Below are 14,405 nucleotides of genomic sequence, written 5' to 3' on the forward strand. Positions count from 1 at the left end.
TACAGAAGTTCTTCAAAATGGCCCTTAGGGTTGGAGTAAAAAAGATGTTTTTCATGCTTCATCATTAGGGCTGGCTGGGAATTTTCTGAGGAAATGGTAGTTTGTTGAAACTGAAACTGTTTGTGGGAAAGGGTCTGTTATGACATACCTCCTGTTTTGAAAAAAAAATTGGAAAAAAAGTTGAAATTGATGGAACATCCCAATTTGACACTTTTGTTTAAAAAAAATTAAAAGTTTCACTTTTGCTTTGGCATACCTTTTATTCAGAAATTTTAGCTAATTTATGCTAATTTTAAAAAGAGAAAGAAATGGCTGGAAATTATCCATACAAAATATTTTTATTGTCTTGACCTGAATTTTCTTGCAGATTATCAGTTAATGAAAATCTTCAAAATTTTTACTTTGCATCTTGATTCAGGCTGGGAAAAGTTTTCAAAATCTCAATAATTCTCATGGGACACACATTCTGCCATATTGTTGGCACAATTTTCTCTCCAAGTCTAATTTTGGTAAGAACAATAAAAAACAAACTCTTCCAGGAGTTCAACTTGAGTCAAGCATCTAGTACATTCTAATTACATATATTTTCCTCAGTGTCAACTTAAAAATGGCTTTCTTAGTTCTAGCTATAACAACTTTCATGTGTCACCTGCAGTGAACTGGATATAAGTCCCTATGTATTTAAATCTACAGTTTTTATTTCAAGCAAAAAACTGGTCTAGTTGAAAACCTACAATCCCTAATCACTCAAGATAATGAGTGTTTTGACATACTACTAAGTGCAGGATTTCAGTAGAAATGCACTTCTATACAACTCTCATTCAAAGGTCTCAAAGCAGTATGCAAGCATTAAAAGTTAAAACTAATCCTTTGAATTAGGTGAAGGAAACATTCCCTGCTAGAATGCATCTGTTTTTGTTTTACAGTGCACAACATAGCCTGGCAGGTTAGAGCAGGAAGTGAACTACACTGTATTCAGTGGAAACTGTAGAGGATGTGTAGGAAGATAACTCTATTGGTGTATCTGATTTTTTTTTCCAGGATGCCAGGCCTAACACCCTTTTTCTTAGGAAAGAGTTATGATATCTTGATAAATGCTTGATTTTACATCTCATCCAAAAGGCAACACAGTGCCATGCAGATGCACACATTGGCTCAGCATCAGTAATCACTAGGATGGAAGAGAGTAACCTACTGAATGGCTATTGCCCCATTCTACACCACCTACAATATGTGTTCCTTAAAGATTTTTCATCCAAACATTGCATCAGCTCCGCTCTTCTTTGTCAGATCTGATGGGATCACAGCATGCATTGGTATGATTAAAGGCCGAAACTCTCTTATTTTAAAGATATCTTTTGGTTTAAAATTGAACTAGAAGTACCCTATTTCTCCATCTTGCTACATTAACACTTAGAGGTTAATCATTTCCATGAGAGTTCAGAGAGTGTGCTTTCATCTCATCCTTCCCCCAAAGAGTATGAAAAAGACATCTATTAAATTCTATCACAGCAGACAAGTAATTTTGTCTATTTTTAATCTTGAAAGTGTACAAATTGCTCAAGCCCTTTCTCCCAGAGAACTTTGTAATTTTGGTAAAATTATGAATGACTCTTCTTACCATACAGTAGTGAATACTACATTTGAACTACTGGTAACCAGACTGATTTTGAATATTCTGTGTAGTCTTGTCATTGGAGGCTCAGGGATTTGAATATTTCTTTTGCTTAGTAAGACAGAAGGGGTAGACATGCAGTGGAGAAAGCCCCCCCCCCTTTTATGGTGTAGACACTGTAAACTGAGTCTCTTCCCTGATTACCAAGGTCAGAATCTCCTACTAATGTAGTTTCTTTTAGGGTTAAAGATCCTGGTTCCTGTTCCTTGAAAGAGGTCTCATGTTTACGTCTGTAAGATATGTAAGAAGGGACTAGGTGGTGTATTGCAGTGTTTCCCAAACTTGGGATGCTGCTTGTTTAGGGAAAGCCCTTGGCAGGCCGGGCTGGTTTGTTTATCTGCTGTGTCCATAGGTCCAGCCGATCGCGGCTCCCACTGGCTGCAGTTCGCTGCTCCAGGCCAATGGGGGCTGCTGGAAGCGGCACGGGCTGAGGGACGTACTGGCCGCCACTTCCAGCAGCTCCCATTGGCCTGGAGCAGCAAACCGCGGCCAGTGGGAGCCGCGATTGGCCAGACCTGAGGACACGGCAGGTAAACAAACCAGCCCGGCCCGCCAAGGGCTTTCCCTGAACAAGCGGTGTCCCAAGTTTGGGAAACACTGGTGTATTGCATATACTCCTACTCTACTTCTACATGGCTCGGTATTAGAGTTGGGCAATTTTTTTTTCCTGACAAATAATTTATTCACCAAAAAATGCAGTTTCCGGTCAACCAAAAGTATGAACTTTACCTGAATTCCCCAAATAGTTTCATACAAGATTCACAAGGAAACTTAGGTGGCATTCTCTAAACAGCTTGATGAGGAGGTGACGGCAGCAACCCCTGTCTCTTCCATAGCCGATAGTTAAGGTATTCACCCAGGACATTGGGGAGACAGATTTGACTGTCTGCTTTGGACTGGGAACTTGAACTTGGTCTCCCACATCATAAATGAGGGGCCCTAGCCACCAGGCTATAGAAACTCTCTCTTGCTGACCTAATGATTATTCAGGTATTTTATATAAAGTGGAACATCTTAAACAGGAGAGCTTGAGACCCAAGAATATACTCTAGCCTCATGGTTAGGGCACTTCCCCAGGAGAAGACAGATCTGGGTTCAAGTTCCTGCTCCAGAGCAGGAATTCAAACTTTCATGTCCTACATCTCAAATAAGCGCCCTAACCTTTAGGCCAGGGGTTGGCAACCTTTCAGAAGTGGTGTGCCGAGTCTTAATTTATTCACTCTAATTTAAGGTTTCGCATCCCAGTAATACATTTTAACCTTTTTAGAAAGTCTCTTTCTATAAGTCTATAATATATAACTAAACTATTGTTGTATGTAACGTAAATAAGGTTTTTAAATGAAGCTTCTTAAACATTTTAAAATTAAATTAAAATGCAGAGGCCCTGGACCGGTGGCCAGGACCCAGGCAGTGTGAGTGCCACTGAAAATCAGCTTGCGTGCTGCCTTTGGCATGCATGCCATAGGTTGCCTACCCCTGGTTTAGGCTATCTGTTATAAGGGAAGGGGGAAACTGCACTACAACTATCTTGTCCTCTGTTTTTCTAAACGTAGCCCTTTATTTTCTTGCTTTTATAATTATTATGTAAAGGGGTTAAAATATTCAGAAACTAAATGTTTTGTTCAATGCAAAACATCATTTGTGTTGACTTTCCCAATTCACCAAAAATTCCTAACCATTTTAGTTTCAACTCAGGGTGAACCTGTGTGTGTGTGTGTGTGTGCGCGCACGCACGCTTGTGACTGCCTGTGAACTGAAATATCAATTATTTATATAGCTCTACACAGTACAAATAAAAGGTTGCTATTGCTTCCTTAATGTAAGCATAGTTGGGTCCCTGTACGTCCATGTCCATTCATCTTCTGTAGTGGCCTCTGCTTGTCTCAACCCTCACATTCTCAATCTTTTTATAAATTCATAAAGAGCAAGACCAGAGGAAAATGGGAAGGAGACAATATATAATATGTACTGCCACCCTCGCTGAGATTTAATGCTATTGGAAACCAAACCAAAACACTATATACGTTTGATCTTGTAATAGTTGTTATAAAATATTTTTAAAAGTTCTTTTAGAAGTTGAAAAGCCTCAAGTTCGAGTGTGGCCATTAGTGTGTAGATAGATTTTGCTTCAAATATGGGGACCAAGTTTGCATCCCCTACACAGAAAAAACTTTGACTGATCTCTGGGACTTTTGCCTGAATATGGAGTGCTGCTTTTGGACCTATTGCCCTCAAATATAGATTTCCAAGTTGGGAGATGAAAACAAGGGACAGACAGATAACAATATGTTCATAGATACATGGTGTGAATTGCCCTTTTCCAAATTGCTGGATATTTTCTCCCTTACATGTAATGTGACTAGAGATTTCAATGTTACCTTGTCTGCCATTCCATCTTAGCGTGACAAATATTTACTGCATTGAGCACCATACCTCTGGAAAGGTTCCAGGACGAACCTAAGAACCCATCACCCCAGCTTTTGTTGTTTGGTTTTTTTGTTTTTTTTAAAATAAAGGTTAAGACCAATAAATCCCAGTGCATTGTCAAAGCTAGTCTGGTTTAAACAGATAAGCAGATAATAAAGGAACAGCAAGAAGCTACTACACAGGCAAGGCAAAGCAGCTTATACTTCACTTTTGACCATCAAGTCAGGTGACTGAGCAGCAAACTGTGACATATCAGGAAGGCAAGCTACTATGTCAAACAGCAGCTTGTGTTTCCTAGATTAGACTTCTCAATCAAAATTAGAAGAGGATTTCTTTTTATCTCCCTAATTAAGCTGTTCTATCCTTTGTATTGTTTGAGTCAATGTTGATGACTAACTGAGGAGAAAAGCCTTGAGGACTGTTTCCCAAATATAATTAAATGAGGACATAATGTTTTGCAATGGAAGAGATTATACATTTGCTGAATTTAAAACAGGCAAAACAGAAGAAAAAAAAAGAATTGTACACCCTGGGAATTTAGCTATGTACTGAGATGTATTGAAGTAGATGTTTTGGAGACATAAATTGGAGCATTTTCTTCTACTTTTCATTCTCTTGAGATCTTATGTGTAATATTGTACAGAGATTGTCTAAAAAATCCATTGTTTGTGCTGTTTTTGTGAGATGAGACAAGTTAGGCTTTCTAATCCAACTAAGCACATGCAAGAAATCTCAGCTCTGTTGTAACTAATTAGGAGGCAGGTGTTCTGTTTCAGAACATCCAAACTCACTTAAACTATAATCAATGCATACTGATTAAGCCAGTCAGTCCACAATGCTGATATTTAGAGCTTCAGAAAGGTTTTGCACAGGGGATCTTCATTTCTGAACTTGAAGTGTAACAACACATTGCAGAGTCCTCTGAGGCAGATTCAATAGAACCATCCTAGGGCCAAATTCTGCTCTAGTTGTCCTAGTTACTTCACCCCTGGTCGAAAATAGATCTTTAATCTGAAATGAAAATCTTATGCTAAAGCTGACAGACTTTTTTTTTCATTCAGGATTGCCATTAAGGTTAACAGCAACCTTCCCATTAACTTCAATAGAGGCAGGGTCTTCTTTATTCTTTAGATAGTAAATGCAGGGCCAGATTCCAACACTCGGGTGATTTGTCACACTATTTCAGTTTCCTTAGTCAGTTCTTAATATCCAATTTTTGTTTAAAGAATGTGTATCCAAAGACCAGGCATTGACTTCATTTACTCTTCATAAATATAATGAACATCTCCTTTCTTTGGAGCTACATTTTGAGTAACCTGTAGTTGTAAGCATTATTTTTAGTCTTCCACATCTTGCTATGCACTTAACTTACAATGCATATCTTGTGTGTGAACATATGTTTGCCTATTCCAGTGTTTCTCAAACTGGGGTCGCCGCTTGTGTAGGGAAAGCCCCTGGCAGGCTGGGCTCATTTGGTTACCTGCCGTGTCCTCAGGTCTGGCCGATCGCGGCTCCCACTGGCCACAGTTCACCACTGCAGGCCAATGGGAGCTGCTGGAAGCGGCACAGGCCGAGGGACTTACTGGTCCCCGCTTCCAGCAGATCCCATTGGCCTTCAGCAGCAAACCGCGGCCAGTGGGAGCTGCGATCAGCCGGACCTGTGGACGGGGCAGGTAAACAAACCGGCCCAGCCTGCCAGGGGCTTTCCCTACACAAGTGGCAACCCCAGTTTGAGAAACACTGACCTATACAGCTGGACCTATGTGCTCTTAACCGAGTTATCCATATATAATCCACATGTGTTTGCAGAAATGGGTCTCCAAGTATTCTCTGTAATCAAAAATTTTAAAATGTACTTTAACATAGAATCCAAGCTCCATGGAAAATCTTTGGTTCTCTATTACTAATGACGATGAAGGAATGTACGGGGTAAAATCATTATTAGTTGGATTATTTCATTTATTTATATATACATACACACACACACACACACACACAGAATTTGTCTAACTTGTGTTTCTTTATTAAAGTTTACTATATATCAGGATAAAGTTTGGGATATCTTATTCCATATATAATATATCCACTAATCAGCCTGTCAGGATTTTGGCCATGATTCCCTAATAAAAGGGCTTGCTCATGCTTTCATTTGTAGCCAGCAGAAGTTTGGTTTTGGCTTGAATTAGAACAAGTGCAGGCCCAGTTGGCTTGTAAAATCTAGACAGGCATAAATTAGCTAATACAATAAAAGTACCCAAAATAATAATACAAAGAGCTGAAGACTTTTCTTGGCCAGCCAGTTACCAGGAGAACAACCTGCATTTCTGGCTGTTCTGTCTCAGTGGAAGGCAAATCCCACCATGAACATTTGTCCTTTCTTTCTCTTCATCTCAAGAGAGAAGTGGGAATATAGGCTGCTATTGACGTAAAAGCTTCATTTTAGTTTCAAATAGCCTTTTTGGTACAGTCCTCAATCACCAAAAAGACTGCATGGGTCTTTTCATGCAAGGAAGTGAGCACTCATAACTTCCATTTAAATTGAGGACTGGGACTTTTGAATAGAGGAAAATACAGCATCTAAACCACCTGTGAATAAGACTATCACAGACACCATTTTGGAATCTTTTAGGAGAGGGACGAGTTTAGATAGTAGCTTTTAGAACGTCTAAAGCAGCTGTTTTCTTTTATATTGGGTAACATTAATAGAATGTGAGACTCTGTCTCTAATAATGGTTTGTAATCTCTTCAGAATGAAATCTTCCTGCTATGCCTGAGCATTCCTCTCTCAAGTATTGTCGGAGCACAAACTCTCATTGCATTAATGCTGTTCTTAAATAAAGAACTTGTGGTTTTTTATCCTCTTCAAATAAAAAATGAAATTACTGGGGAAAAAAGTCAAATAAAGGTAGCAGGCCCTCATTTCTGGGAGGCTGAATTAAGGTTTTCAGAGAATAGTTTTCTGCTAGGAAATAATGCTGTTTTTATTTTTTCTTTATATTCAGATGGAAGACGTCATAGCACGCATGCAGGATGAGAAAAATGGGATTCCTATTCGTACAGTCAAAAGTTTTCTTTCCAAGATTCCCAGTGTCTTTTCTGGTAAGATTCAAAGTAAATTTCATACTGTTTAAAGCACTATTGGTGCAAAGGGGTTCTTAGTCACCAATCATGTACTTAACATGAGTATTCTAAGAAATCCACATAGTCATCTGATCTGGGAAAGAATTGGCTATATTGCGAATCCACGGAAAACTGGATTTCTTGGGAAAAGGGTATGCTTCTGCTATGCATTGCAAGGAATTTACTCGAAGACTTTTCTAGATAGTCCAGTAAATTAAGCAATGGCAATACTAGATTTACTGCAGAAAGGCAATTACAGGTAGGTGGCAATATATTAATGCACCATATTTTCATTTCAAGCTAATTTGTAAATCTGTTTTCAGGCTATAGGTGCACTGAGTTTGGTTGTCTATGTAGTCTAATATCTTAACATAAGAACTGCCATATCAGCAGCATCAAAGGAAGGTGCATCTTCCATCCCACAATGCCATGTGTGTGTTGTAGTACCATAAATGATTTTTTTTTACTGACTCCCACATAAAATCAACTTATGATCAGAAGCATGAGGGTTGCTGTCCCTTGTTTCAGTCTAGTAGTGCAACTGCAAATGTATCTGTCTTATTTGTTCATATATGTAGTCAATATCATTATTTACATTTTTTAAAAGATATTAACTATTTGTACCTTGTGGATATTTATCACTACATTACTGACACCAATTTGCATTTATCAGTTTCTGCCCAACAGAGGTTGAATTCTGGAAAAAACAAAGATGTTGAGGCTAGGACTGAGGTGTATCATAAAAGCTTTCACGGCATCTGCCCACTTCATAGCTGGTCCTAATGAATGTTGTTAGCTTCTCTCTTTCATAAGTGAAAAAATCCACTCCATTTTTTAATCGACTGGCAAAATCCTTTTCATTTTCTTTGTTTCCATTCATTCTATCAAATGACTGTAGAATTCCTTTGAAGTAGATCTTGGTGTCAAACCTATACTTCAGATACACTGTAAAATGGCTAATAACTGCATAGGTTCTTCACTCACAGTGCTTTTGGAGTTCTAGAGCCATTTTGCACAGGTGTTGCATAACTTTGCAGAGCACAAGCTGGGGAGAATTGGGCCCAGAGTCTTCTGTTGCACAATCCGTTAAAACTAAGTACCATCATATTTTAGTAGGCAAATATTTATTTAATAAATATGTTTTAACTTTGGGAATGGGTAGGGTATTTAAATATTTCATATAGTTAATGGAATAAATTCAAATTTCACAGTAAAATTGACATACAATATGATGATGGGTTCTCTTTCTAGTTGTCCTATTTACAATTGGACAGCAAGTGGCAGAGTTAATGGTACTATGGGGACCTTCATTCTGAATGTGTGAGTTAAAGTCAAAAAGTTCCATTTATACCACAGTATACTTACTCTGAATGTCCCTGAATAAGAGGTTTGAATGTATGTGAAATGAAGAATTAGCCTAAAATGATTTTTATATTATTGTCATACTTGAATAAGACAACTTATCATGCATTCAGCATTTTAAAGTACAGTGTATGGCTGTTTAGTTCACTAAAGGAAAGATGATCGTAAAACTATATTTTGACCCGCACAGAATGCAAAAATTAGGATTTAGCCATAAAATCCTGATTACCATTTTGGATTTTCTAAAATCCATGCATCAGATTTTCACAGCAACACTTACCCACATTCTCATGTTGCATAGGTTTCTGCAAACAACATACTAAGAAGCTTGCAAACCTCTCAAACTGGTCAGTGACACTTCTCTAAAAGGAGAAATTGAAAATTGTCACTACAAAGAAGATTTCACAGCTTTTTCTGGATCCTTTAAATAATCTTGTAAACTTCAGTATGTATTGAAGCATGAGTGTTTAAAGAGGCTGTACAAATGGAAAACAAATTCTGGAATACAGTCCAGAATGATGGTCACAATGTAATGGAGGGAGGTTTTGCGACTGACATTATAAAGACAAGCTAGATCTGTTGGTCTACCACAGTTAGGCCCCGTAAGTGCAAGCACTTACACCCATGCTTAACTTTATTCACAAGAACATTCCCATTGAAGCCAATTAAACTACTCACGTATGTAAAGTTAAGCAAGTGCAATCTTGTTTGCAGGATTAAGTCCTTAAATGATAAATTTACAGATATGCTATTAAAATGCAAGAGTGAGTTTTTCATTTTCATTTACTTGTATTACATATTACTGATCATGACAACACGAAGTGAAATATTACTTTAAATCACATTCTCTTTTATTTAGAATGATGTCAAATGACTGCTTATACCCACTTAATGTTTTTAAAAGCATTACAGTTTAGCAAAATTTCAAATCAAGAATTGTATCTGCATTTGATTTTTATATAGAATGCTGTGATGGTAGCTTGTCATTATTTGTATAGTCATTCCTGTAAAATTTTTACAAATACAACATCTGTGCTACTAAATATCTCAAATGAAGGGCACATCTTAATTTATAATCATTACAAATGGCTGCGATAATAAAACATCAAATGCGGGATTATATCATCATGTACACTTTGCACAAAAGGACAGTTAGCCAACATTACATTCATGTGCTCATATAGAACAATCACATAGTATGTGGTTGGGGGAGGAGACTGACATAAAATCATTGTTTGTTTATGCACAAAACCATTGTTTTTGTTCCATAATTTTGTCTTTTTTTTTTTAGTGCAAATTTGTTAAAGTATCTCTCAGGATCTGTTTTCAAACAGATTTTTCAAATAATTTGAAAACAAAGAATGGGTATATACATGCATTTACACTCAGTGTGGTATTATATACTTAAGGGTCAAATTCATGTGTGGTGTAACTTTATTGAAGTCAGTGGAGTTAAACCACAGCTGAATTTGGGCCATGGATTCCAAAGTATTTAATCCCATTATTTCCTAGTTTTGTGAAAAAATCTATTCCTGGGCTAAAACCTTGTGTGCCAAGATTCAGTCCAAGAATTTTTAACACCAGATTATAAACCTCTGAAAACAGAAATATATAATAGCAATGCTGGCTAGTGTATAGTGAGGGTATAGTTCAGTGGTTTGAGCATTGGCCTGTTATACCAAGGGTTGTGAGTTCCCTCCTTGAGGGGACCATTTAGATTTCAGGGCAAAAATCTGTCTGGGGATTGGTCCTCCCTTGAGCAGGGGGTTGGACTCCTGAGGTTTCTTCCAACCCTGATATTCTATAATCTACGCATAACATTTATTAACATTAATGGGAAGATACACACAAGTTCTTCTGCATCAAGATGAAACTGTACTTCTTATTATGCAAATAACAACTACAGTTAACAATTTAATACATTACAAAGTCTGTGAGAGAAATGATTGGGCAAATTATGCATACTTGTATCCAAACACTGAAGAGGAATAAAAGCATTCTAAAAATAGCATACTTGGCAATTCCTACTGGGATCCGGGCTGAAAGAATTACAGGAAGTTTGCCTCAGGACATTGCCTACTCTAACATTTTACTCATGCTACCCACTAACCATTAGTGGTCACATTATACTGATCTGCCAAATGATTGTGGTGCATTTTGATAGCCTTGTGAGAAACAGAGGTAAAAATCACACAGCTAAAAAATGCACCTTATGCATTGTACTGTGGTCCTGTCAGATCTCACGCTAAGTGGGGTCAGACTAGTACTTGGGTGTAAGGCCAAGGCGCTGTAGTAAGTGGTGTTTGTGGTCATTAAACATTCTATGGCACCTCTAGCAAGAGCAGCGATCCTGGCTAGCTTCCAACTCGGGTAATTGCTGTTTATTCTGTCTATCTAATTATCTCTCTGTAGCTTCCACTGGATGTTATTTTTCTTTCCCTGTCTTAAAATGTTAGTGTGCTGTTAAACAATTGCCCAGTGAGGTTGCCGATGGTAGTTCTTATAGTTTTGTATATTGATATTGTTAAATGTACATAGCTTTCTGGGTTTGAGGATAAAAAAATACAGATATTTTATACTCTCTGCAAGAAGAGGCTGTTTTTATTTTAACTAATTATTTCCAGTCGTCTTTCTCCTTATTCAAATATGTGGCAGTTTTTCCATATGTATTTTATAGACCTCTTCTAAGATGTATTTCTCCATGCCAGATAAGACCCTTATTCAAGATTATTTTCCACATTACTTGATGAGATCTTCTGCCTCTAGTAGCAGCTCTGGAATGATAGTGTCTTTCTCAGAAACATGAGAACAGGGTAAAATCTGTCTTTCAGGCAAAGTCCACACTTCTCAATTGCTAGATTGCCTTTGAAATCAATGGGTTTTTTTCTGCTCATGTTTGAAAGAAAAAAATGGAACTGCTCTTTCAGTGATTACATGGATTACTCCATGTGCTCTGCAGCAAATTGGGCCAAAGTTCTGAAGCAAGGTCTCCCTGGGTTCTCTGGAACTACTTTATGGAATTCTGCAGCAAAATGGAAATTCTGCAGCAGGAGCAACCAGATGTTAAGAATGAAGGTTAATAATGCACTAAATGTGAAAATGAGCAGTACAAAAAGGATAGAATCCTTTGTGTCATTCTGGATTTCCAATGCATTTATTATTTGCTGTCCCCAAAATCTGAAATTGTAATTTGCTGCTAAAATATAGAAACAATTCAGAAAATGCTTCCCTTAAAGTTGTGCATCATTACTTTCCTCTGTCCTCTTCTATCTCCTTGTTGTTGATTTTATTTATTTGTATTGTGGTAGTGCCTAGATGTTACAGCCCTATTATGCTAAACTTGAAACAAACCTATAACAGTCAGATGTCCCCTATACCAAAAAGTTTTCAATCTAAGGTCTTGGCTACATGACAAAGGTGTAATCATGAATAAATTCAATTAAAATGGTTCAGTCCCCTGGGTAGACTCTTATTTTGATTTAAAACAGACTTATTTCTGTTTAGTTTAAGAATTGGGAATTGGATTAAGCTAAACTGAAATAAGTAATTCTTAAACTGAAATAAGAGCAAGCATCCACACAGAGATTTTGCACCACGTTAACTTGATAGTTATGGCTATTCAATTTAAAACTATCTCATGTAGAGAAGGCCTAAGTAAGTGATAATCCTATAATTTTCATTTATATTTGTTCTCAACTTTTTTTTCTCTTCACCACTTTCCTTCACTATTCTCTGAAGCCTGGTCTACACTAGGCGTTTAAATCGGTTTTAGGAGCGTAAAACCGATTTAACGCCAAAACCGTCCACACTAGGAGGCACCTTATATCGATTTTAATGGCTCTTTAAACCGGTTTCTGTACTCCTCCCTAACGAGAGGAGTAACGCTAGTATCGGTATTAACATATCGGATTAGGGTTAGTGTGGACGCTGATCGACGGTATTGGCCTCCGGGAGCTATCCCACAGTGCACCAGTGACCGCTCTGGACCGCAATCTGAACTCGGATGCAGTGGTCAGGTAAACAGGAAAAGCCCCGCGAACTTTTGAATATTTCCTGTTTGCCCAGCGTGGAGCTCCGATCAGCACGGGTGGCGATGAAGTCCGAAATCAAAATAAAAAAAGAGGTCCCGCATGGACCATGCAGATGTGATCGCTGTAAGGGCAGGCAAATCCGTTCTATCAGCGCTCTGTTACAGAAGATGAAATTCAGAATCCTTTTTTAAAAATCTCCAGACAGACGCCATAGCAGGGACTCAGCGCACTGCAGCGTGACAAGCGTAACGGAAAGCCAAAGAATCAAATGGATGCTCATGGACTGGAGGACTGAAGCTATCCCACAGTTCCTGCAGCCTCCGAAAAGTATTTGCATTCTTGGCTGAGCTCCAAATGCTTCTAGGGTCAAACACAGTGTCCGCGGGTCAGGGCATAGCTTGGCAATCTACTCACCCACCCCCACCCACCCCAGAAGCGAAAGGTAAATCAATCCTCTGACTCTTTTACATGTCACCCTATCTTTACTGAATGCTGCAGATAGACGCGATAGTGCAGCACTCAACACCAACATCCTTGCTCCCCCCCCGCCATGGGTGGCTGATGGTACAAAAAGATGGAAATCCATCCTCATCATCAGCCTCAGCTGATGGTACAAAAGGACTGGTAACCGTCCTCGTCATCAGCCTATTGGCCCTAATTTTTTCTGGTGGATGGATGGTGCAATATGGCTGGTAACCATCCTCATCATAGCAACAGGGGGCTGAGCTCCATCAGCCCCCACCCTTCATGTGTAAAGAAAAGATTCAGTTGCCCCTGGACTAGCAGTGGGATGCTGGGCTTCTCTCCTACACACTGCTTAATGTCCTGTCTGGACTATCATAGCAGCTGGAGGCTGCCTTCCACTCATTTCTCACTAACAAGTCAGTGTGTCTTATTCCTGCATTCTTTATTAATTCATCACACAAGTGGGGACAATGCTACGGTAGCCAAGAAAGGCTGGGGAAGAACGGAATCAACAGGTGGGGTTGTTACAGGAGCACCCCTGTGAATAGCATACAGATCATAATTTCTGCAGGCTCTGACACAGAGCAGCTGTGCTCTCTGGTTCTATGATACGGTGGTTCTCTCGTACACTTGCCTATATTAGGCAGCACTGATTCTATTTTTAGATACCACAAAGGAGGGATTGACTCAGGAGTCATTCCCAATTTTGCTTTTGCGCCCTGGCTGATTGGCCAGGGGCACTTATGACAGCAGCTAATGGTACAAAACGATGGAAGGTGCAATATGGCTAGTAACCAATCTTGGCTTTTGCGCCCTGGCTGATCGGCCAGGGCACTAGCAGCAAATGGTACAAAAGGACTGGTAGCCATGATCATCCTCAGTTCCAATTTATGGAAGGGTTTGGATGGTGCAATATGGCTAGTAACCATCTCTGCTGTCATGCAAAAGCAAAAGCATGCTTCTGTGTAGCGCTGCTGAATCGCCTCTGTGAGCGGCATCTAGTACACATACGGTGAGAGTCACAAACGGCAAAACAAGCTCCATGATTGCCATGCTATGGCATCTGCCAGGGCAATCCAGGGGAAAAAGGCGTGAAATGCTTGTCTGCCGTTGCTTTCCCAGACGAAGGAGTGACTGACGACATTTACCCAGAACCACCCGCGACAATGATTTTTGCCCCATCAGGCACTGGGATCTCAACCCGGAAGTTCCAAGGGGCGGGGGAGGCTGCGGGAACTATGGGATAGCTAGGGAATAGCTACCCACAGTGCAACGCTCCAGAAATCGACGCTAGCCACGGACCATGGACACACACCACCGATTTA

At 39.2% G+C, this 14,405-nt stretch overlaps 1 protein-coding gene across 6 annotated transcripts in view; it reads left to right on the forward strand.

The window, feature by feature from the left end:
* Positions 1–14,405, forward strand: part of RGS7 (regulator of G protein signaling 7) — a 478,754-nt gene that overhangs the window by 231,694 nt on the left and 232,655 nt on the right. For all 6 annotated transcript variants that reach the window (XM_039529565.1, XM_039529559.1, XM_039529560.1 and 3 more), the window contains one exon: positions 7,105–7,201. In XM_039529565.1, coding sequence (XP_039385499.1) covers positions 7,105–7,201 — 97 coding nt within the window. The remainder of the gene's footprint in view (positions 1–7,104; positions 7,202–14,405) is intronic.

Source organism: Mauremys reevesii, linkage group 3 (genome assembly GCF_016161935.1).
Source record: "Mauremys reevesii isolate NIE-2019 linkage group 3, ASM1616193v1, whole genome shotgun sequence".
Lineage (NCBI taxonomy): Eukaryota > Metazoa > Chordata > Testudines > Geoemydidae > Mauremys > Mauremys reevesii.